This window comes from Micromys minutus (assembly GCF_963924665.1).
Source record: "Micromys minutus genome assembly, chromosome: 8".
Taxonomy (NCBI): domain Eukaryota; kingdom Metazoa; phylum Chordata; class Mammalia; order Rodentia; family Muridae; genus Micromys; species Micromys minutus.
Genome location: NC_137977.1, coordinates 12,736,123 through 12,759,886, shown reverse-complemented (window position 1 = coordinate 12,759,886; position 23,764 = coordinate 12,736,123). Strand labels below are relative to the sequence as shown.

Here is a 23,764-nt window from a genome sequence, read left to right as displayed (position 1 = left end):
GAGCTTCATATGGCCTGTGAGTTATTTCTGGGGTGTTCAGAGCTTTCTGGAGCTAATATCCAATTATCAGTGACTAAATATTATATCTGTTCTTTTGTGACTGGGTTACCTCACTCAGGATTATATTCTCTAGATGCATCCATTTTCCTAGGAATTTCATAAAGTCATTGTTTCTGATAGCTGAGTAGTACTCCATTGTGTAAATATACCACAATTTTTGTATCCATTGATCTACTGAAGGACATCTGGGTTCTTTCTAGCTTCTGACTATTATAAATAGGGCTGCTATGAACAATGTGGTACATGTGCCCTTATTATATGTTGGAGCATCTCTGGAGTATATGCCCAGAAGTGGAATAGCTGAGTCTTCAGGTAGGACTATGTCCAATTTTCTGAGGAATCACCAGACTGATTTTCAGAGTAGTTGTACCAGTTTACAAGTCCACCAACAGTGGAGAAGTGTTCCTCTTTCTCTACATCCTAGCCAGCATCTGCTGTTATCTGAGTTTTTGATCTTATCCATTCTGACTGGTGTGAGGTGGAATCTCAGGGTTAAAACAACCCAAAATTTGCATTTCCCTGATGACTAGGGATGTTGAGCACTTCCTTAGATGCTTCTCAGCCATTCGATATTCCTCAGTTGAGAATTTTTTGTTTAGCTTTGTACCCCATTTTTAATAGGATTGTTTGATTCTCTGGCGTCTAACTTCTTAAGTTCTTTGCATATATTGGATGTTAGACCTCTATCAGATGTGGGGTTAGTAAAGATCTTTTCCCAATCCGTTGGCTGCTGTTTTGTTTTCTTGACCGTGTCCTTAGATTAAGGTTCTAAGAGGAACCCCTTTCTCACCTTCACCCTCCAGTGAGCTTTGAGAGGACAAGGAAGCAGGATTCTCTGCAGAAAGGCCAGATCTGGATTGCTGGATTGAGACTCTGGATTGCTGGATTGAGACTCTGGATTGCTGAATTGAGACTCAGGCTCTGCCACTCCATTTCCAAATGTGCAGGATAGAAAAACTATCTCACAAAACTCTCTCTTTACAGATAGCATGAGACTCAAGAGGGCAGGAAAACAAACAGCACGCACTTGTCCAGGACTACTGAACTACATCTGGCCAGCACTCAACCTGGCCAATTGCTATAAAACCATATTCAGGGGAGTCACGTGAAACGGACATTTTCATTGCTGCTGCCTTCCAGAGATAGGGCGCTGTCCTAGAATAGACAGCACTTTGCCTCCAACATGGAGGATACAGCAGGGACACCTATACCTTGTTATAACAGACAACAGAGCAGGAATTCACAAGCAAACCCCAGCAATGGGAATACAGAAAGCCAATGGAGTAACAGAACCAGTATAGTAACAGCAACCATGGATTACCACTAAGAGAAGAAATAGGTGACCTGGCACAGTCCTCCTGTCTCGACATGCAATCAGCCCCTTTATTATATGACAGTTTTCAATTATATGGGTTAAATGTACGCAGACATAGTACAGGTCCCTGAAAGCGATGTAGCGAGGCAGGGTCAGCGCCAGTTAGGGGGCAGGGGCGGAGCAAGACTGAACATAATGAAAGACAGCTGTGTGAACTCAGACTTTGAGATAATCATGGCTGAGGAAGAAAGAGAAAATGGGACAGTACCGTGAGTCTTTGGAAAATTACTTTACACTGGTAGGTATAAGGGAAATAAAAAGTACTTTTCCCTCCCTATTCCAGCAGCACATGTGAACGGGACATGCAGATGAGCTCATGTCTAGTCAGGAGGGTTTTCTAAGCATGTAACAAATGTTTATTGCTTTAACTAAAGCTAGATTCACACATGACTTCATGGTGAAAAAGTGCGAACAAGCTCTCAAGGAACCAGTCAAGCTAATCACTAATATTAATATACCAGAGAACCGAGTGTCTGGCAAAGGCTCTCGGAAAAAAGCACCGGACAGGCGAGACGGTGTTCATGAGAACAACTCAGACCCTTCCCTCAAATGCATGGGCCCGTGTAGATAAGGCACCGGGGAAGGAGAGGCTTGTGGATAATAAATGTGGAGAAAGGCTTCCAAATTGGCAATGTCCTAGATTTTAGATACATTATTCTGAAATATATAGGCACTGACACATGATTCTTATGACACTGGCTTCAGACAATTATGAAACTGAAATGTTCTCACGAGCTGATAAGGGATTACTGCCACATTCCAGAATTTTCCGTAGGAGCTATTCATCGGCTTTCATTTTTTTCTATGTTACATTTACTTTGTGTGTGTGTGTGTGTGTGTGTGTGTGTGTGTGTGTGTGAACATGCACATGTGTGGAAACACACAGCAGAATGTGCAGAGGGAGACGGGTAGCAGCTTGTGGAAGTTGGCTCCCCCTTCCATCTTGAGTCTTTGGAATCTAATTCAGGGTTTCAAGCTTGACACCAAACCAAGTGCCCATACCCCTGGAGCTATCATCCCTGTTTGTTTGTTTTGTTTTGTTTTGTTTTGTTTTGTTTTGTTTTTGTCTTGGGTCTTATTGTTATTGTTAATAACTGACTCAATCCAAATGGCCAATGTCTTTATTTTTTAAGATCCTAAAGTAAGAGTCTCTAAAAGTGCCTCCATCCCTAGAGAACAGAGCTGGTGAAGGTGCAGACCCAAACATACAGAAGGCACCAGCCTAACCTACCCAGCATGCTGCCCGTCAGGTCCAACTTCCAGCATGGCTGCTCTTGAGTGTGGTTTTGTGCCTACTCCTTGTAGCAAGTGCCTTTTTTCATGCTGTCTATATGTACTAACCTGGCTGTTCAAAATCCACTTCATAAACTAACAGAAGAAACTCCAAGTGGTGGTGGGACACACACCAAGGAGTAGATTGGTTCAAATACTATATAATAAGTCTGAACAAGTTAATTTGGTTTTCTTTCTAACTTTTCAATGTGGGAAAGTCTTGCTGTATGTAAAAGGAGTAGCACAGGTGTAAATAAAGTCACAGCTGCCTGTGTTATCCATCATTCTCTCTTCTCCTCTATGTAACCTGGAGCAATTCTCAGAGCATAGGTCAGTTTATTTCTGTGTAGTTTCCAACTATAGAAACCTTGTAAAACTAGGTATTTGTAAGAAACATTTTAAGTTTAAAAAGCTATCAAACATCTGGTCAGTGTGCATATTTACAACTTTTCCATCACTATGCAGGATGTCAAGTTTACACAACTTAAGTGTTCCTTGGGAAGAGGAACCTCATTCAAGAAATTACCCAGATCAGATTGACCTGTGGTCATGTCTGTAAGAGATTGTCTTGATCGATGATTGATATGTGAAGGCCCAGCCCACTATGGGCAGCAGCATCCTTAGGCAGGTGTGTTTCAGCTATATAAGAAAGGTAGATAAACATGAGCCAGAGATCAAGCTAGTAAGCAGCTTGGTTCAGACATCCAGGCTCCTGCCTTAAGTTCCTGCCCTGACTTCCTTCATCATTGAACTGTGACCTGGAAGTGTAAGTTAAAATAAACCCTTTCCTTACCTAAGTTTCCTTACCTTTGGGTCAGAGCGCTGTATTACAGTCACGGAGCTCAGACCAAGGAAAAGATCCAAATAAGACCCACATAAGTCAATTCATTTATATGAGTCTAAAACTCAGAAACGTCATTTAACTAGTGGAAGATAATGCCCTAACCTCATTAGCATGTGTGCTGAAGAAAGCCAGTCTTCCTTCAGAGTGGCCCACTCTCTGCATTTGGATCAGGTCCCTAAAGTAACGTCTAGCATGTGCTCCTGTCTTTATTTGTAGTTGTATATGAACCCAGGGTTGATGTGCTCTCTTGACCACATCATACCTTATATTTCCATTAGGAGGTACCTAATGTCTAGTGGTACCTTGTTTCTTGTTTTGTTATCAATTCATTGGTGGATTCATTAAGGGCCAAAAATCAAGGACTGTCTATGCTTTATTACCTACAAAGGCTTTCATTTTTAAAAGATACATCCTTTTACCTTTAAAATTCAATAGGAAAAGGCAGGATAAATGTGAGATTCTAAAAATTTGCCCTTTTCAAAATAGCTAGTCCACCAGCCCCTAATGCCTATTCGTCTTGTCTCTTATTGTTAATTTTCAGTGAACTCGTCTGTCAGTTCAGACTTTCTCAGCCTGCCTGGCTCCATAGCCACTATCACCCTGATTGATGTGTATTGTTCCATCTCTGGACAACCACTGGGCCACCCTTCAGCTTGCTTCTGAGAGGGAGAATATCTTAGTGTTACCTGATACCTCCCTGCTCTCCATGTGATAGAAGAATACAAGTTTCTTATAACATGACAGAGAAAACATGCACCCAACAACAGACTTGGGGTATAGGAGAAAAGAGAACATGTCTTTAGAAATTTCCACCAAAAAAAAGGGGGGTGCCATCCTGGAAAGAAGAGACAGCAAGACCGAACAGGTGTAAAGAAGGTGAGAACGTGTGGGTGAGTTAGAGGATGGTTTTGGTTTGTTTGTTTGTTTTGATTACCAGGTCTTTTTGCCTAGTCCCTCTTAACAGGAAGAAACTCACTTTGGCTAAAATTACCAACAGCAAAGAAAATCTTTTAAAGACATGGGTAAGACAGGAATTAGAGGAAAGCAGAATGTATTCATGAGTAAAAAGTTATAATGAAAATAATGAGCCTAGATAGCCACACTCCATGCAAAAGTCACCTTCACAACCCCACAGCCTTACTCTGCCCACTGCTGTCTCACAGATATTCGGAACCTGACCTAGCCCTTCACCAAGGGCTTCTCTCACTATAGGAATGAAGGGAAGGCTTGATGTGTCTGGAGTGTTAACACGAAACTAGTGGTGAGGAACTTGACGTGCCCGAGGGAACACACCTACAGTAGCAGGATTCATAACACCCCAAAAATGGGATGAAGCAAGCCATCTACCCAAAGAAGAACAAGCAGATCAGCCTGAGCTCACTGCATGTAATAGAACCCAGCCAGAGCTAGTCACACCCGCTCCCTTCCACTCTCCATGAGTAAGCCGAAGTAGGACCTGTGCATCCTGACAGCATGTGCATGAGGTTAATACCAAAGATTGTCATACACGTGGGCATCTACCACTAGGCTGGAAATACCCACTAATGCAACACTAAATAGTTGCAACACTAAATGCAACTATTGACGGAGAGGAGACATGGGTGTGGGAAGCAGGTAGTGATTTGGAGAGGAAGAGAAAGAGCATAGGTCTACAATCAAATGGGTTTTCTTTAAAAAAAACTGGAATATAGAATAAAATATTATTTGCTTAAGTTGTGCTTACATTTTATATTTGAAATATTTGACATAAATATATTCTCTTCTAGAATTATGATCTTTTCTTGTGTGTGTGATGTGTTTATATGCAGGTGGACACATGGGAGAGTTGCAGACACATGTGTGCAAGCTCACTGGAGGCCAGAGGTTGACATCATTGGTTTTTTTCAATTGCTCTCCACCTTTTATACTGAGGCAGAGTCTCTCACCTGAAGCCAGAGCTCGCTAGCTCAGCTAAAGTAGTTATTCGGCTTGCCCTAGGTTCCTAGTGCTCAACCTCTTGCTGGCAGGTCATAATGCCCACCCAGCATTCCCCTGGGTCCTGGAGATCCAAATTGGTTCTCTCCTTTGCTCATCGAGTCCATGGCTCACTCTGCCTTCCCAATCCTGTGACTTAACTTGTCCTCAAACCACGCTTTCCTCTTAGTAATAAACACAGGTATAAGCGTTTATGTATCTAGCTCCCTAGCAAAGTAAAACCAGGACTGTAGGATGTGGCTTTTGTTTTTTTCCCTTTTACCTGAAATATCTGCTTCAGTGAGAAAAGGGCCCTTCTTAGATCTCGGCCACTGGAGTTGTACAGCTTTTCTGAAATAAAGAATACAACAATTAATTTAGTTGACTCAATGAATGGTACAAACATGAACAGTTATGAAGAATGACACCTTTTACCAGAAGATGACAATACAGCTGCTCAGGTCACCTCATACACTGGCCCGGTGACTACATGGGCCAGAGAGAAAATCTCTCAAACCATCTTCCCCTTCAATACAAGTCTTTAACAGACTGTCTTCTGGTTTGTAGATACTTCTTTTTGGTGGCCAAATACAAAGAGAAAACCAATGTAGCCCAAATGGAATAGATTTCAAGGAAATAGTTTGCATTAAATTGGGGATTTGTATGATAAAGTAGAACATAGAATTGTTGAATCCTGCATAGACATGTAGAAGGGATGGGGTGACATAGTCCCTGCCCCTGGAACAGAGCAGGGTACGGGCATACGTGAGTGTTGATTGTTGCTGTGGCCATAAGGCTTGTTTACATAACAATGAACATATTTTCATGTTCCTTCTTCAGGGAATGTTCTCCCTGCCAAGGTTAATGACCCCATAATGATTAGAAGCAGCATGAGTCCAGGAGGAGAAGGCATGCCTGCGTCTTAGTAAAATGGTAAATGCTGAGACCTTCAGGACAGCCCTTAAGCCTATAGGAACAAACTCTGAAAACATGAGTTCAGAAATATATAATTTCCCAACTATATAAAATATAAGGATGCAATATGAATTATATGAGGGGCTTCACAAACCTAAAAGAGCAGAGGTAGTTGTACTAGGAACCAGCTTGTAAGGAAGAGATACAAAAACAGGCAGATTTCTGAGTTGTAGGTCAGCCTGGAACAGAACTTAGGCCCAGGCATGGTGGGAATGGTGGTATTAGAGTGAGATCCCATCTAGCTAGCTTATTGTCTGTGCTCACAATGGCAAGTCGATCTCTGAATTCATTTGCAATGTTAAAAAAAAGTGATTACTGTCTAAGAATCAAGGGACACTGACTGATTCATGGGATAATCAAATGGGAATCTGGGGTGATAACTGAATTGATGTGTAAATAAAAGATCGGGCCTTTGATCTGCAAGAGATGAGCCATCCAGAAAATGTTTAGAATTGCAAGAGAGCTGTCTTGGGAGAGAGCTGTCTGGAAAGCTATCTCAAGCAGGACATAGCCCATCAGCTTGTGCCCATGATTTGCTGAGTTATTTCTTTCACTGTTCCCAGAGACACCCCATCCTCAGAACTCTCTCCAAGCCAAGGCTGGTCCTTGACACAGAATAACTTACAAATCAGGAACTATTATGTGATAGAGTTGAACATTAAATCTCTTATCATATAACATCTTAAACTATGGCTTACAACCCCTCATGGGATCAGGTAACTGACTCACACACATGCACACACCACACAGAAACACACATACACACACACACAACAACAGTAAAAGGTTTCTGAATGCAAAATGAGCAAAACTTGACTCATAAACAGGTAATAATTTCAGAGTGGATCTGGTGTCACTTGTCTCCGCTGTGTCCCATGACTTCACTGAGGCCTGGATTCTGAACACATACATGTTCTGTCTGCACTGTGCATGGTGTCGGGTCACATAACAGCAGCAAGAGCTGTTTGAGACGATTGTGTGCTATGGATTCCAGTATCACATTTCTACTCTTAGAGAAATACAATGATTTAACTGGCAATTAGAAATGCAGTCATGAGCAGGATGCGCCTGCTATAGATGTTAACTCTGAAAGTGGTGGCCCTGGGAGAGACTCAGGAGCGAGTGAGGTTAGTAAGCTATAGCACTGCATAGAGGTAGCAACTTAATTTATTCAATTCCTATAATAAAGGGCTGTGCAGATATACAGGCTCTTGAATGAACTCTGGCAACTGATATCTTTTAAGAAAGTATCTAGCTCGTAGAAATTGTTATAATCTTATGAACAGGTATCTGTTTGTAATATTTCTGGTCCCCTTTCATTGACCTTTTCTCTTAGCTTTGATATTGATCGCCTTTGGACTTGTTGGCCTGAGTAGATTTCAAAAGCCACCCAAGGGTTTTGCTGGCTTTCTCACCGTTTCTGAGCTGTTAGTTCATTGATTATTCTCTTTCTTGCATTTCCTTTGGATTTAAACTGCTCTTTCCCCACCCCTAGTTTCTTACCCTTTAAAAAACTCTTATGAAATAGCTAACTGGAACTTTTCCATTTTTGCTGTACTAGGGATTAAGCCCACAAGCACTCTACTGCTGAGCCATATTTTTTGTCTTTATTTTTGAAAATTAGCAGTGAGTCCCAATTCCTTCTAAGCAACACTGCACTTGTTTCCTACGCATTCTGACATGCTTTCTTTCATCCAAATTTTATTCATAGTGAGTATTTCATTAAACTCGAATGTGAAGGGGCTAAAGCAATGGCTTGGTGGTTATGAGTACACCCGGTTCTTCCATAGGACCAAAGCTCAATTGCCAGGACTCATACCAGGCGACTCATGACCACTTACAACTCCAGCTCCAGGAGTCTTCTTAGCCAAATGGTCACCTGTAGAGACAACTACACACATACATGCACACACATTTAAAAATACAAAATCTTTCAAATCCTATGACTGGTTTATTAGAAATACCACTAATTTGCTAATATCCAGGAATTTTCAGATAACTTGTCCAAAAAATATGATTTTATTGTATCCATTCTTTTAGATTCATTAAGGTGTATTTTATGACCAGAATGTCTTGATGGATTACCCATGTGTTGAAAATGGTATGTATTTTGTCATAATTAGGAGTACTAGTCTATAACTATCCATTGAATCAAGTGATAGTGTTGATCAACTCATGTGCACTTACATAGAGAAAGATGGGCTCTCACTATGTAGCCTTGTCTGGCCTTAACCCACTACACAGACCAAGCTGGCTCTCAGCTCAGCCATATTCACCTGCCTCTTGGTCCCACATGCTGGAATTAAAGTCATGTGTGACCACGCCTGGCTTCTGTCATCCATTTACTCATTTTATAGATGACGTGAAAGGATTGCTGAGCTGTCCAGCTAGCAGGCTGCATTTCTGCGTTTTTGCTTTCAGCTCCATGAACTTTTGTGTGAGCTGCTTTCTAGCTCTGTCCTTAGGTAAGTTCACACTTGGGGATGTTATAACCTCTTGGCTCACTGACCTTTGATCTTCATATAATGTCTATCTCTAGATACCTTTGATAGTATTCCTTATTCCTTTTTTCAAATACTTTCCTGGTATTGATCTAGTTATTTAGGTTTAGCATTTCCGTATCTTTCCCATCCTTTCATTTTGAGCTCTCTACATAGAGTTTCTAATGGACATTGATGCATTTTACTCTTTATGCAACCTGATAGTGCATGCCTTTCTGCACTGCTGAGAACCGAAACCAGAACTTTCCATACATCAGGCCAGCGCTGTGTCACTGAGTTATATCCCAGCCCTCTGTTTTTAATGAGTGCAGTGTTCCCACTATATCTCAACCTCTGGGGAACCTAGGTGACTCCACAGTGTACAAGGACAGAGACCTCAGAGAGGTTCCAACGCTGTAAGAAGCATCCTCTAGAAAAGCCAAAGACATCTTTGAAAGGTCTCCAAACTCCTTGTTTCTCTTTTTTCCAACTGCCACTGAATTTAAACAAATTAAAATTCCTTTAGACAGAACATTTTCTAGTCCAACATCTTTAATTTTGACCACTGTTTGTTTAGATGCTTCCCATTCCAAACAAAACCACACAATCAAATAGCACCCTTCCATAAGAATGACTTTCCTCATGCAAGGGAACTTTCATTAACAGAAGATTCTAATTTCTTAAAGATTTATTTTTATTCTATGTACATGGGTGCTTTTCTGTGCATGTTTGTATATTACATGTCTTCAGTGCCCACAGAGACCAGAAGAGTGTCTCAGATCCCCTGAAACTGGAGCTATAGACATCTGTTAGCTGCCATGTGAATGCCGGGAATCGAACCCAAGTCCTCTGTGAGGGCAACACATCCTCTTAACTGCTGAGTACTCTTTCCAGCCCACAGAACAGCTCAAATGAACAAAAGAACAGCTAAAATGCATATCCTATATGGCAGGTACCCTCACCTCAGGTTCTCCAAAGCTGTTGTCTGCTACAACCACCACGTGAACAAGAGTCACACGCTGGCCCCTCTGTCACTGGAGAGCCGTGGTGAAGCCATCTCCAGTACAGGTGAAATGGAAGTCATTTCTATCAGTTACTTTTCTATTGGTTGTGACAAGATGCCCCACAAAAGCAACTTCAGGATTGAAGAAATCATGGAACTCAGGCAAGAGGCAGATCATAACCCTCAAAGCCTACCAAGGGTGACCCAATTCCTCAAACTAGGCCCCACTCCCCAACTTTCCATAACCCCTCAGAACAGCACCATCACCACTGGGGACCAGGTGTCAAACACACACAAGCCTGTGAGGTACAGTCCACAGTCATTGTCATTGGAAAGGCAACTCATTAGACATCTCTACTCTAAAATGAGCCATGGCCTCTTAAGTGAGTCACTGGAGTTACAGTCACCATTGAAGCCCCTCTGCCTACCATCGCTGCTCTGCTGTTCTCTGCACACATTTCAGGAAGCAGATTCCAGATAAGAGGCCCAGGAAAGACAACAAAAAAGGGATTTGGAAATAGCACGTCACTTGTCCTTTACAGAGGGTATAATGCATGCAGGAGGGCCAAAATCCAACAGGAATCTTACTAAGTCCAATATCCTACCCAGCAACTAGTAAGAGTGCTGCTCAGAAGAGTTGTGAGTCCAGAGAACCTCAGATCAAAGCAGAAGTATTCCTCCCTGGTTTTCTTGCTCCATGGCTAACTACCTCCAGTTAGTGAGGGAGTGTGCCATGAGTAAAAATAAGTTTGAGGAACAAAGCTGTCTGTATGTGTCGAGTTCAGACTTCCCTATGCAGAAACTGAGACTTACGGCAGCTGAGTCATCATAAAGTGAGAAGGTCCATCTAACTCCCTTGTTGGCTCCCAAAGGGTACAATTGCTACCACTCTTGGGTCCATCCTTACAGAACTCCTACCACTGCTTTAGAAGCAGCTGTCCACACAAACCCTGGCAAGTCTTCTAAGAATGACTGGTAGCCATGGGGTTCTCCACTTCTTCAGTCTAGATCTACCTTCTGCACACCGTGTTCTGAGTCTCACATGTCTGTGTTGGGGCAGCAAGTTCCACATCCATATATAACTTCAGCCCACAATTAGTTGTGCTGTCAATATGACAAGGAAGACAAGCTTGATGCTTGGAGAAAGACCAGAACTCTCATGGGTAAAAGCAGTGAGAAGATTGCAAGCCGTTTAATCAGTGAATGAGTGTGGAGAAAGAAAACCGAATTGTATTCAAGAAAGAAGGGGGAAATTATATCTAGAGTAATCCCATAAAACCACTGAGTTTAGGGTTAATGATTAGAAAACACATTTTCTCACCAAATGGCTAACCCAAGAACCAAGAGTTTCACATGAAAACGTGGGTAAAGACACAGGAGACCCTCCTTTGCTAAGAGGACACAAGATGGCAATCACACCTCAAGATTTGTGTGACTTGGATACAGGGAAGGCAACCGTTGTGATCCTTAGATAAAGACATGAGAAATGAGCACCGTGACCAACAGTTCTGGAGCTGTATGGCATTTTCTCTTCAGACATAGGAAGAGTAAGGCAGTAAACAAAAAAACAAGTTCATAAAATATGTCCAAAGACAGCCAGTGGCCAAGCTTGGGTGACCTTCCTTGATGGGAAGCACTTAGTCTAAATTCCTACAGGCTCCTGATGAGTCCCACTTGGGACAATCCTCTCATGGGCTCAAAAGGGCCATCTGACTCACAGACAGCAGGACGTACAGACTGACTCATCCTTCAACCGACGCCTCATTATGGCATCCTGATATTTTAAAAGGAAAAGGCAGCAAGCAAATGAAATTTACTAAGCTGTGTTTTCTGAACATTGTCTTTGATGCATTATATTTCTCATCTCACTGTGACAAAACTCCCCGAAAAAGCAACTTCAGGAAGGAAGGGTTTGCTTTGGCTCAGTGTGATGGTGTAGTCCAGTCTACCATCACGTGGAAAGCATCGGCATGATGTTTTCATGTGACGTTATCATGGCCTGGAGGTGTGCTTGCCTCCTCCACAGGCCATGCCAATGCTTAGGAGCCCCAGAGCAAGGAGTAACCAAGTCCGTGGTCCTGAGGCTGGAATAAACAGGTGATCCTTAATAAAGTCAGCCATGGTGACAGGCTGTGTGTAAGAAGGGAAAAGTAAGGCTGTGTGTAAGAGGGCATGCTACCAAGCAGAAACAAAGCCATGTTGTCAAAGGGAACAACCACTCAACACAGCTGCCACATGGGCAGGAGGGCACACGGTCACTATCCATAGCAGAGAAGACACACAGGGAGAGTCACCCCAGGGAGGGCCTTGTGGACTGGGCTGTGTGATTTCATCTGTGTTTTCTTGAGGGTCATAAAGGGCTCAAGAGGAGTGAAAGCAGGAGGGAACAGACAACAAAGTTCATTGCCTGCACGGCTGACTGCTGGCACAGAAGAACCGAAGAGGCGGGTAGGCAAAAGCCAGAAACCAAAAAAAAAAAAAAAAAAAAAAAAAAAAAAAAAAAAAAACTTGGGAATTGGAAAACTGGTCGCTTCCCAGAGTTCATGACCCAGGATGGAGTTCACTTTATTTGTCCCCAGGGGAGGTCCATGGATCAGTTTTGTAGGTCTATGCATGTTCTGAGTACCCAGAGCAGAGGGTACTTGTAGATTTATGTTAAGTCAATACATGATTGGACAGGAAGAGGAGGTGGGAAAAAGGAGAGGAAACAGGAGAGGAGGAGTCAGGGGGTAAAATGGAAAAGGAGGAGTCAGAGGAGGAGAAGGAGAAGAAGGAACGGGAACAGGAGGCCGTTTAATGGCAAGATAGAGGATCTCCTAGAGTGTGGTGGGAAATCTGCCCAATATAGACACACAGCTTGTTTTCCTAATTACTGAGTTGTGTTTTCATTGAATGGGTTTATTTGGGTTGAAGAGGATACTGCAACAGGTACTAAAAATTTTAATGTCCCAGGCACTCCTTGATAGATATAGCCCTAGGTAGATAACTGACTCCTCTTTCTTTCCTTCAGTACTAGCCACTTAACTCTGACAAGAGTCATGACAAACAAAGGAGTGAAGAGACCAGCAGGGAGGGTGCTGCAGAGAAGGCCCAGTGAACAGAGTACTCACCACATAACCATAAGGTTCTGTGTTCGAATCCCATAGGAGGCAGATACAGGAGACTCCCTGGGAGCCCACAGCTCACCAAGCCTGGTAGCTGCAGTAAAGCTTGAGACAACAAAGAGACCATTTCAAACGAGGTAGAAAGTGAGGACCAACACCCAAGGTTGTCCTCTGACCTCCACCTGCACACTGTGTGCTCATGTGTGCACACACTCACCCCCAAGTACCCCGGGTATGCGTGACTCTCTTCCCAGGAAGATAACCTGAGCTCAGTATTGCAGATACCAGACCTTTGGAAAATGCCAGAGACAAGAACAATCCTCAGCATACGAGGCAAACAGCATGTAAAAAGCTGCTGATAGAGGGGCTGCTGATAGTGTCAAGTTCTGCAGTGATGTACGCAGTTGATGGTCCACCATTGCTACCTACTGGGCCCCATCCTGCTATTTATCCTTCAGGTGGTTACCTTGGAAACCAATTCCTAACCCTCGTCTCTGAAAAAAAGCAGCCTGGGAAAAGTTCTTCATACCGCTATGCTCAATCAGTGGAAGAAGACTGTCCTTCAGAATTTAAGTGAGCAAGTTGGTCTTGGGACCCCAGTGAAATACACTTTAAATTTTCTCATCACTGTCTTCAGAAACCATTCATTCTCAGAGACTGAATCAGTGAAACTACTAAACCAAGATGAAAATTCTCTTTCAAGCATACCTTTCCACCTCCAGGATCAAAGAATGATGGAGAGGAGAGGGTCCTTAGAGACTCCTAGTCCTGCTTCTCTCTGCAGTCCAAGGAGAACCCCACATACGTGTCCACAGTGGTCGGCTGCTCACACTGTCCCCCAACAGGCTGCTGGCCCATGACATTATTTTTTGTCATCTTGAGTGGCAGCCAGTGGTGAGATTAAGAGTGGGGTGGTCTTGGCTTCAGCTCTCTTCCTCAGTTCCACGCCTTGTTAGCTGTCCTCCCCGTTCCTCCTCCTCACTCTCCATTAGTTACCATCTGGAGATCTTCAAACATTTACTCCCCCATCAACTTTTTCGCTGCCTTTGTCAAGTTATAAATATTGAAAAAGCTGAAATATTTCAATGCTCCATATTTCTTTTTCTATTTCATTCCCTCCCTGGAACTCTGCCGTGTGTGTGTGTGTGTGTGTGTGTGTGTGTGTGTGTGTGTGTGTGTGTGTGTGTGTAAATGTTGGGTCTCTTCTTCTACTAAGGCTGTCTTGAGAATTAAATGATGTAAGAGGGTCCAGTCCACTCTGGGCAGTGCCATTCCTCGGGCAGGTGGTCCTGAGCTCTGCCAGAGAGAGAACCCCTCAGTAGATTTTGCCCCAGTTCCTGTTGAGTTCCTGTCCTGATTTCTCCCCTGAGTGATGAATTGTGACGAGGAACTATAAGATTCAATAAATCATTTCTTTCTCAAGTTGTTTTTTACCAACTTAAAACAAACAAACAAACATAGCATCAGGATAAAATAAGAACATGGCACGTCCAGAAATAGACCCAAGATCCTGTGTACAGCCTTTCTCGGGCACTGCACTCAAGGTTTGGGGAGTAACCTCTTTGCCAGCTGTCTGGCTCCCTGTGTGACAAGAAGATCATGTCAGCTCATCAGTTTCTGGGCCCTGTGGACCCTCAGCAAGGCACCATCCCTGCCTGGGAAACAGAGCCTTTGTCTTTTGGGGTCAATAGCTCTTGACATGGAAGGGCTCTCCTTCTCTGCCTTGGACATTTTGAGAGAAAGGGGTAGCTGTTGTGTCTTGGAGAGAAGATAAGGATCATTAGCAGGGTCAAGAGGAAACAATCTGACATCAATCATGTCACCTAGCAGAGATGGTGAGGCTCAGGAGTGCACCTGCCCCACGCCAGGGGTCCAGGGCTCCCTTTTCAGCGCCATTCAAGAGAGAAGCAGCCATTCATCCAGGGCAAGTATTGTATCATGCAAACAAAATGAAACCAGAGAAAAGATCCAGTTTTAAAAGCACAGCTCTAAGGAGCATTTATTCACTAGCCAATGGGGGAGGGAAGAACCAAAGAACCACAGGAAAAGGATACATGGCTGTTTCTACAATTACATACAGCAAAGCTAAATGGCACATTGTCCTGAAACAAAGTCACACCTAACTGCAGATGTAGATATCTAAAATAATGAGCTGGACATGTGTGGAGCCCAAGCTTGAGCTACTCCCCTTCCAGATTTATTTCCAGCTGTGGGTCCTGCATAGCCACAATGAGCAGAGACAACATGGTGGATCCAAGCTCTCTTTTTCCTCCCCAACAGTTGCATGAGCCCAACATACTTGCAAACTTCACAGGGGCACACACAACTTCGGGAGTTTCAAAAATCTGTCTGGCTTCAATCCACCTGAAAGAAACTTCTACCCAAAATTTGTCCTGCCTACAAGATGTGCAGGGATAAAGATGGAGCAGAGATTGAGAAAATGGTCAACCAATGACTACCCCAACTTGAGACCCATCCCATGGGCAAGAAACAAACTACTAATGATATGTTGCTATGTTTGCAGACAGGAGCCTAGCATAACTGTCTCCTGGGAGGCTTCATTCAGCAGCTGATGGAAACAGATGCAGAGACCCACAGCCAAACATTAGGTGGAGTCTTGTGGAAGAGTTTGGGGAAAGATTGAGGGAGCTGGAGGTGTCAAGGACACCACAAAAAGACCTTCAGAGTTAATTAACCTGGGACCATGGGGGCTCACAGAGACTAAACCACCAACCAAAGACCATGCATGCATGGGTTGGACCAAGGCCCCTTACATATTTGTAGCAGATGTGCAGTTTTGTCTTTATGTGGATCCCCTAATAATTTGAGGGAAGGCTGTCTCTGGCTCGGTTCCCTGCCTTTGGATCCCTTTCCCATAGCTGCACTGCCTTGTCTAACCTCAGTGGGAGGAGATGTCCTTAGTCCTGATGTTATTTGAGGCACCAGGTGGGTTGGTACCTGGGGGAATATCCCCTTCTCTGAGGAGCAGGGAAAGGTATAATGGGGAGAGGGAATTGTGAGAGTGGGATTGGAAGAGAAGAGGGAGTAGCTGTGATCAGAATATAAAGTGAATGAATGAATGAATGAGACAAATCTGGTTGACATCAATTATAGAAAAGACAAAAGAGAGCCTATGGTTGGACTCAGTGTATCCTAACCTACCCAAACTCCCTGATGATACACAACCACTGAGAACTGGAAGTATAGGGAGTACCATAAAAAGATGACAGATGCCAAGGTGAGTCACGTGCCCAGGGTTCCTTTTGGGAGAAGCAGCTTTTCATTTTGTTCTGAGGGCACCAGAGCAGCTCTAGGATTACCTCGAGTCTAAAACATCGAGGATGTTTAGTTCCCAGCAAGATCAGTCAGCTTCAAAGAAGAAGGATGGTAGAACAAATCATAAGCAAGAGAGCACCAGGCATGCTCCGGGCAGGGGCTCCAGCTGAGCTCTCAGGGGTACAGCAGCCCTGTTCTCAAGAGCGAGTCACAGCCCTGACCTCCCTTTGTCTTTTAGAAAAATCTCTGGGTCTCTAATTTACATTTCCACACAGTTGTGTTGGCACACTATGCTTTTAGAATGCCTGATAGTAAACCGCTAGCCTCTATTGGAGTATCAAGCCACAGAGCACATGGGCCCCTTGCTCTGCTTGTGGGGTGTGACACGGAGCACTGGAAATCACTTCCAAGGTTTCTTGCAAGCAGAAATAGACACCTACCCTTGGGCCCGGCAGTTCCATTCCTTGGCTTTTCCAAGGGAAAAAAAAATGAAAACATCTACACATAAAACTATTTCACGCAGATTCTCAGTTGCATTACGCACCATAGCAAAAGTCTCCTGGAAATCGTCCAGGGTCTGTCAGTTGGTGGGCAGGTAAACAAGCTGTGGGACATTCGTACAAGCAGAGCTAATTGGCAATACAAACACCACTGACACATGCCACAACATGGAAGGGTTTCAAAGTCACACTCAGTGAAGGAAGCCAGCCAATACAAGTATGGATTGTACAACTGCGTTTATACAAAGTTCTGGAAAAGACAAATATGATCTTTAGGGACAGAAAGCAGATCAGTGCTTGTTTGGGCTCGGGAGAGGGAAGCTGCAAAGAAGACCATGAAAGAACTCGATGGGAGATGGTTTTTGTCTTGCTTGTCAAGGCGCATGCCGTTGTCAAAAGCCATCCAACTGTGCATTTAAATGTGTCAATCTTCTTGCATGCAAATTATTTCTCAGTACAGTTAGTGAAGGAAGAGAGGCTGATCCTAGAGTCTGTAACTCAGCTCAAGTCCTAACTCTTTAGAGAATCATTCACTTTAAGTAGCTGCTTCTAAACCACACCAGACATAAGGGGTTATGAGGGTCTACAAAGTGGTCACTACAGACATGAAGCTGCACGCGCATCATTACTGGGAAAACACGGAGGAAAGGCGCAGGAGACATGACCTAGACAGAGGCAGGATTGCACATGCAGACCTCATGCTGGATGGCAGGGGAGAAGAGCCATATAGAACACCTTCCAGGGGGAGCCAGAATAGCTGTCAACAGCTGCAAATTGTCCCTGGGAAAATAAAGAAAGGGTGCCGGTGCCATTTTGCCAAGTGCTAGGTATACAAACCAACATACTCCTTGTGAGGCTGTCTAAGAAGATACACAGAAAGATACACAGTAGACTCCAGGAAACGCTGACACACCCTCAGCAGGAACTTCTGGGGTGCCCTTCTAGGAACAGAAGAGCCCCAGACAGATGTGGAGATGTGAGTCTGTTCCTAGGGTCAGTGGAGGCAGGTGTGGCTCCCCTAAACAGAAAGTCAGCCTGGAGTGGCTGGGCAGCAGTGACTCCTCTGGATCAGCCACAGATGACTCCTGGAAGTCATCAATCAAGTGCATGGCAGGTCAGCTGACTTATGCTTTCTGATATTCCCTCAACCACCTTGAAATCCATTATGTGCCCTGCTCTGTGAGGTTCCAGGTTCACTGACTGTGGCTGGCGCCCTCTCACAGAGATGATATTTGTCAGCAGATGGAAGAATTCCCATGGCTCTCCCCACTGTTCCTCAGCTGGCTTCCACAACCCACTGATGAGGACTTCCTTCCCTCACCAGGGTATGTATCTCAGGAGTACCAGTTCCACACTGGCATCTGGCTGATTCATCCAAGTGGGAACCAAGGGGGAGCCCCTGAGGGCAGCAGCAAGGAGAATTTTCAAGGAATAGTAGAAAGCCAAGGTTAAGAACAGTTAAAAGGCTGTCCAGGCTGCTGAGAAATCAGAATGGATTAAAGCATCTGCCTTGCACGCATGTGAAACTATGCTTGGTTCACAGAACCCACGAAGGGCAAGTGTGATGATACATTCTTTTAACCCCAGTGTTGGGGAGGAAGAGACTAGTGGACTGGGGCGGGTGGGGGGTGTTCTGGCCAGCTAGCATAGTCTACTTAGAGAACTTTAGCCCAAAAACTCCCCTCTCTCTCTCTCTCTCTCTCTCTCTCTCTCTCTCTCTCTCTCTCTCTCTCTCTCTCTCTCTGTCTCTCTGTCTGTCTCTCTCTCTCTCTCTCTCTCTCACACACACACACACACACACACACACACACACTCACTCACACAAACACACATCTGACCCTTTGGGAAGCATTCAGCTTGCTTTCAAGTTCTCTCTCTGCCCCTCAGCTCCTTCACTATCGGCTCACATGGTTGTCAGAGGTCAGTGAACATCTGAGAGACAGTTTGTAACCACAGCCCCTAATAGAATTAGACAGGCATAAGAATCCATAGGACCAGCCGGTCTCTGAATTACTTTAGGTAAGGAAGCAGGTGGGTGAGAAAAGGAAACTTTAAACACATCTGCAAGAGATATCTCTCAGATCACCCATGGCCAGCATTTCCCACTACTTCCAACGACAGAAGAGTCATGGGAGTAGAACACAGGCACGTGCTAACTAGGTGTGGGACTCCGCTCCTTGTAAACCATCTTGTTGGCGGTATCTCAGACACAGAGCTGGGAGGATGGACAGGGCACAGAGTTTCAGTCCCAGAAAGTGAGCTGAAGAGAAGGTACCCTTTGCTGCTCCCAGAGAGGTGGGGACTTCCCTTCAATTCTCCCCGTCTTTATGGACCAGAGCCAGAAGCATGGAAAATTCCCTTGGCAATGTAGATGTCACCACACCCCCTAGGGTGATGGTGCTCTTCCAGTGTCTCCAGATGGCCCCAGGAAGAGACATAAATACCAGTCATTATACCACACTTAAGAGGCTGCTTCAAATACTAACTGCAGATAAAGGTACCATTAGGCCAAATTCAGGCACCCAACCTGTTGCTTTGCTTTGCAAGAAAGCTAAGATCTGTTATGTTTTTCCTAGTCTGAAAATTACAACAAACTTCAGTTTCAGAGTCTCATCAAGATCTAAGATGACTAGGTACCTAGCCTCCTTGCACTAGTTGGTAGATGTTTCTAGAGGATATTTAAGCACAGTCCGACATAAACCACCTTCCATATGTGTGAAATAAAATAGAACTCTACGGGCTAGCCCTCGCTCAGCCATTCTAATATGTAGCACGAGAAGGTCATAGGAGGGCAAGCATATCCCCCTTCAGAATCCAGAAAAGACTAACAGTTTAGCTTCTGTGTGTTTTATGATCCACGTTGCAGGAACTAGTTGCATGGACAACCAAATGCTAAAGAAAATCAGCAACAAAAGCTGGAGCCAGGGGGAAATGAGAGGCAGGGACGGATGGCTTCCTAGCAAGAGTCCCTATGGCAGTGGCCAGACCACAACCAGGACGGTGACAGGGCACCTGCCTTATGCTCCCTTTAGTTTTTTCACACTTAAATGTGTTCAGGAAAGCCTCGAGGGATCTGTCAAGTGGGGCTTAGTAGACTTCAGAGGGTTTGCATGTCATTGGGCTTACAGGTGGTCTAGTGGGTGGTCTAAAGACAGGAGTCAGAGAGCCACTGGCCTTAGGGGACTGATAAACATCTGCTTGGGAGAGACCTAGGCAGTGAGAGGTACAGTCTATACCAGGGCTGGTTCTCACAAGTGCCTTGAATCCTGTTCTTTGTCTGCTCCAAGGATCTCATCACCCACCGTCAGAGAAGAATAAACACTGCTTCAGTGATGACACACATGTAAGTTGCTCATCCAGAAAGACTTGAGAAGGTACCACCACGCTTGTGCCAACTCATCTCCATGAGTTTTGAGTCAGGAAATCTGCTGCCCCATTGGTGATATATTTTAGCATCACCGCCATTTTTTTAAGGTGGAAGAAAAGCCTAGCTGGGGTGGAGAGATGGTTCAGTGGTTAAGAGCACTGACTGCTCTTCTAGAGGTCCTGAGTTCTAATCCCAACAACCACATGTGGCTCACAACCATCTGTAATGAGATCTGATGCCCTCTTCTGCTGTGTCTGAAGACAGCTACCGTGTATTATATATAATAAATAAATTTAAAAAAAAAAAACCTTAGCCAATGGGAGTGACCTTTTATATCATGCAGTGTGTTGGGATTCTGTAAAGCCCACCCCACAGTTACCTGGCAATAGCCAGGTATGCTTTGTCCCAGTTACCTGACACTATATGAGGGGTTGCTTGCCCCCTCATCTCTCTCTTGGCCTGTTGCTCTCTTGTTCTCCCACCCCCTTGCTCCTGCTCTCCCCAGTCCCCCCCCCCCATGTGCTCATGACCGGTCTCTACTTCTCTACTCCTCTCTCTCTCCTCTCTCTCCCTCTTTCTCTCTCTCCCTCTCTCTCTCTCTCTCTCTCTCTCTCTCTCTCTCTCTCTCTCTCTCCCTCTCTCTCTCCCTCCCTCCCTCCCTCCCTCTCTCTCTCTCTCTCTCTCTCTCTCTCTCTCTCTCTCTCTCTCTCTCTCTCTCTGTCTCTCTCTCTCTCACACATACACACACAAACCCTCTTAACACTCCCCCCCACATTACCTGAATAAACTCTATTCTGTACTATACTGTCATGTGGCTGGTCCCTCAGGAGGAAGGGATTCCCAACATGGGTCTCCCAAAGGCATTTCCCTTGCCCCCAGGCCTCGCCACACCTCCATGGGCCATATCCCCCCACCCCACACTCCCATCATCTTTTTCCTAACACAGTGCACTTAAAAACAAATCAGCCTACGGAAAACACAAGTGATGGCCATCTATAAAGAACAGTCAGCAGACTTCTTTCCACTCCGCCAGCCTCCTCAGATCAGACAGGAGCACCTGGCTGGCTCTGATGGTACCTGTGAGTTTTGTGGTTCACGGTCTTCCAGACTACACCTGCCTCTCCATTAGCCACACTGGTTTGCTGACATTCTGAATTCAGAACACACTATCTGCCTTGGGTCATTTTCAGATTATACTAGAACCTTCAGAGTGACTTGCCTCCCAACACAAGAGCTCCAATACAAATCTTCCCATATCATCACACTAAGACATAACTCTACAAATCTGAAGTGAGGTAGAAGGTCTTTATTTCTTGAGCAGAAAGACTCCACCTCTCTTCCTGTGTCTGAGCCCACACATCTGTTTCTAGGACATGAGTGGGTCTAGTTAGCTCTGAGAAGATTCCATGGTGGCCTTTGGCTACCATTTTTACCTCTGATGAATCACGTGTTGGCAATGGGACAGGCATTCTACAGTGTTCTATGAATCTGAAGTGCTGATCTGGGAACAGAATCAACTCCATTCAAGCTACAGACATATAGTAAATGCTCTGAGATGAAAAGGATAAAAGAGAAGACCTTGCTCCCTGAAAGTTTACAAAGGCATATGAAAACCCTTGCACAGCATGCAGTGTGCCTCAGCCCATAGTCCTAGGGTTTAGTGACCACAGAAGGACAACAGGATCTGAATCAGAAGTCAAAGCAGAATCTATGGCCAGCTTCTCCTTGTTCTTGTCTCCGTCTCTAGTCTCAACTATCAGGGACTCTCACAACCAGCCCCTTCTCGCTACTGGCTGCTCCACGCCTCTGCTCCATCATGTTTCATTTATCTATTGTTTGCACAGACAGACAGACAGACAGACAGACACACACACACACACACACACACACACACACCAGTGACTGATGTATAATAGGTATGAATTAACTGAAGTGGAGTTAAGAATTGCCCCCCACCCCCTTTCCCTTATCTTATGAATGAGGTTTTGTGTCTGCCTCCATCCCCTTCATTTTATATTTCTGGGGACTAGAAGTAATTACCAGGATCTTTAAGGGAAATCACATGTCCAACACCTCTACCTGATTAATTACATAAAACTTCAACCCAGATTCTGACACAGAAACTTTTCTCTTGTGCCACTGTTAGGAATTAAGGGAAGGCTAACAAATTTATTCTCACCCTCAACTAAATTAACTCATGTTAGCTAATTTAATTAACCTAGTTAATTTAGACAGCCTCTGATCCCATAATGAAGATAATGTCGCCCTTGCTCTGGTGATTAGGAGACAAATTCCCTTTAGTGTGTCAGTCATCACATCACAGAGTTGTCTTTGTTACTTTGTATAAAAATTGTGTTTAACCTATTTCCAACATGAACGTTCGCATTTAATTAGCTAAGAAGTGAGCATCAAACTCTCATCACGTGCATCCTACATTAATTTTGCCTTCGGGTGCTATTTCAAAGGAGCCAGGGCTAGAAATCATAGCTTGGTATCTGTCCATGGTACCTGTGGGACCCCACCCCAATCTTCAAACTATCCCCATTCTCGGATCCCTGTGAAAAGCTCTGTTGGATCTTAGTCTGGCTGAGAGGGAATTAAAGAAAGAGAGGGGGAATGGAGGGAGATGGAGCATCCTTAGGAAGAAAGAGAAATTAGGAAAGGCAAGCAGAATTCCCCGCCTTCACATGCCCTTTCCTTCCACCGTGAGAACACTTGCCACCCGGACCAGAAGGATCCGTGCTAAGAGTCGCTCCCTTTGCATCATCTCTCCCTATCCAGCTGTTCCAGTGGGTTTCGGTTCGCCTGAAGAGCAGGGTCCCAAGGATGCCGTTCAAGGCATAGATTATAGCTGACTTCTAAAATTCCTGAGGCATTTTACTGAGAAAAAGAGAAACAGCAGCCAGGGCTTTCGCTGCTCCTCCTTCCAGGTTGCTTTCTTTCTCGAAGCAAAAAAAAAAGGCTGTGGAAATTTTAGGTATATTTCCAACACGAGCTAGAAATTATTTAAAAGCTTTAAAGTGTGTTTGTGTGTGTGTGTGTGTGTGTGTGTGTGTGTGTATGTGTGTGTGCGTCTGTGTGTGTATGTGTGTGTGTATGTGTGTATGTGTGTATGTATGTGTATGTGTATGTGTGTATGTGTGTGTATGTGTATGTGTGTCTGTGTGTGTGTCTGTGTGTGTATGTGTGTGTGTATGTGTGTGTATGTGTTTGTGTGTGTGTGTGTGTGTGTGTGTGTGTGTGTGTGTGTGTGTGTGTGTATGTGTGTAGGTGGTGCTCTACAAATACACACAAGAACAACTGCACACCCAGCCAGGCCAGAGCCAGCTGAGTGAACTAGTTTGAGATTCTATCTAGAGGAGTGTGAACAGTGGATGGGCACAGGGCAGAAAAGACTGAAAGCCCTAACCAGAGACAAACACAGAGGCAGAAGTGGGGACCGGTCTTGTTAAGGTGAGGAACCTCCATTTAGGAGTAATTGCTTGTTTCTACTTCTCCATTACTGGTCTATCTGTCCTCCTGTGCCAGTGTGCCACAAGATAGGAATCAAGAGCC

At 44.5% G+C, this 23,764-nt stretch overlaps 1 protein-coding gene across 4 annotated transcripts in view; it reads right to left on the bottom strand.

Moving 5' to 3' along the window:
* FHOD3 (formin homology 2 domain containing 3) overlaps positions 1–23,764 on the bottom strand; it is a 394,692-nt gene that overhangs the window by 220,840 nt on the left and 150,088 nt on the right. For all 4 annotated transcript variants that reach the window (XM_080920362.1, XM_080920363.1, XM_080920364.1 and 1 more), the window contains exon 4: positions 5,788–5,855. In XM_080920362.1, coding sequence (XP_080776488.1) covers positions 5,788–5,855 — 68 coding nt within the window. The remainder of the gene's footprint in view (positions 1–5,787; positions 5,856–23,764) is intronic.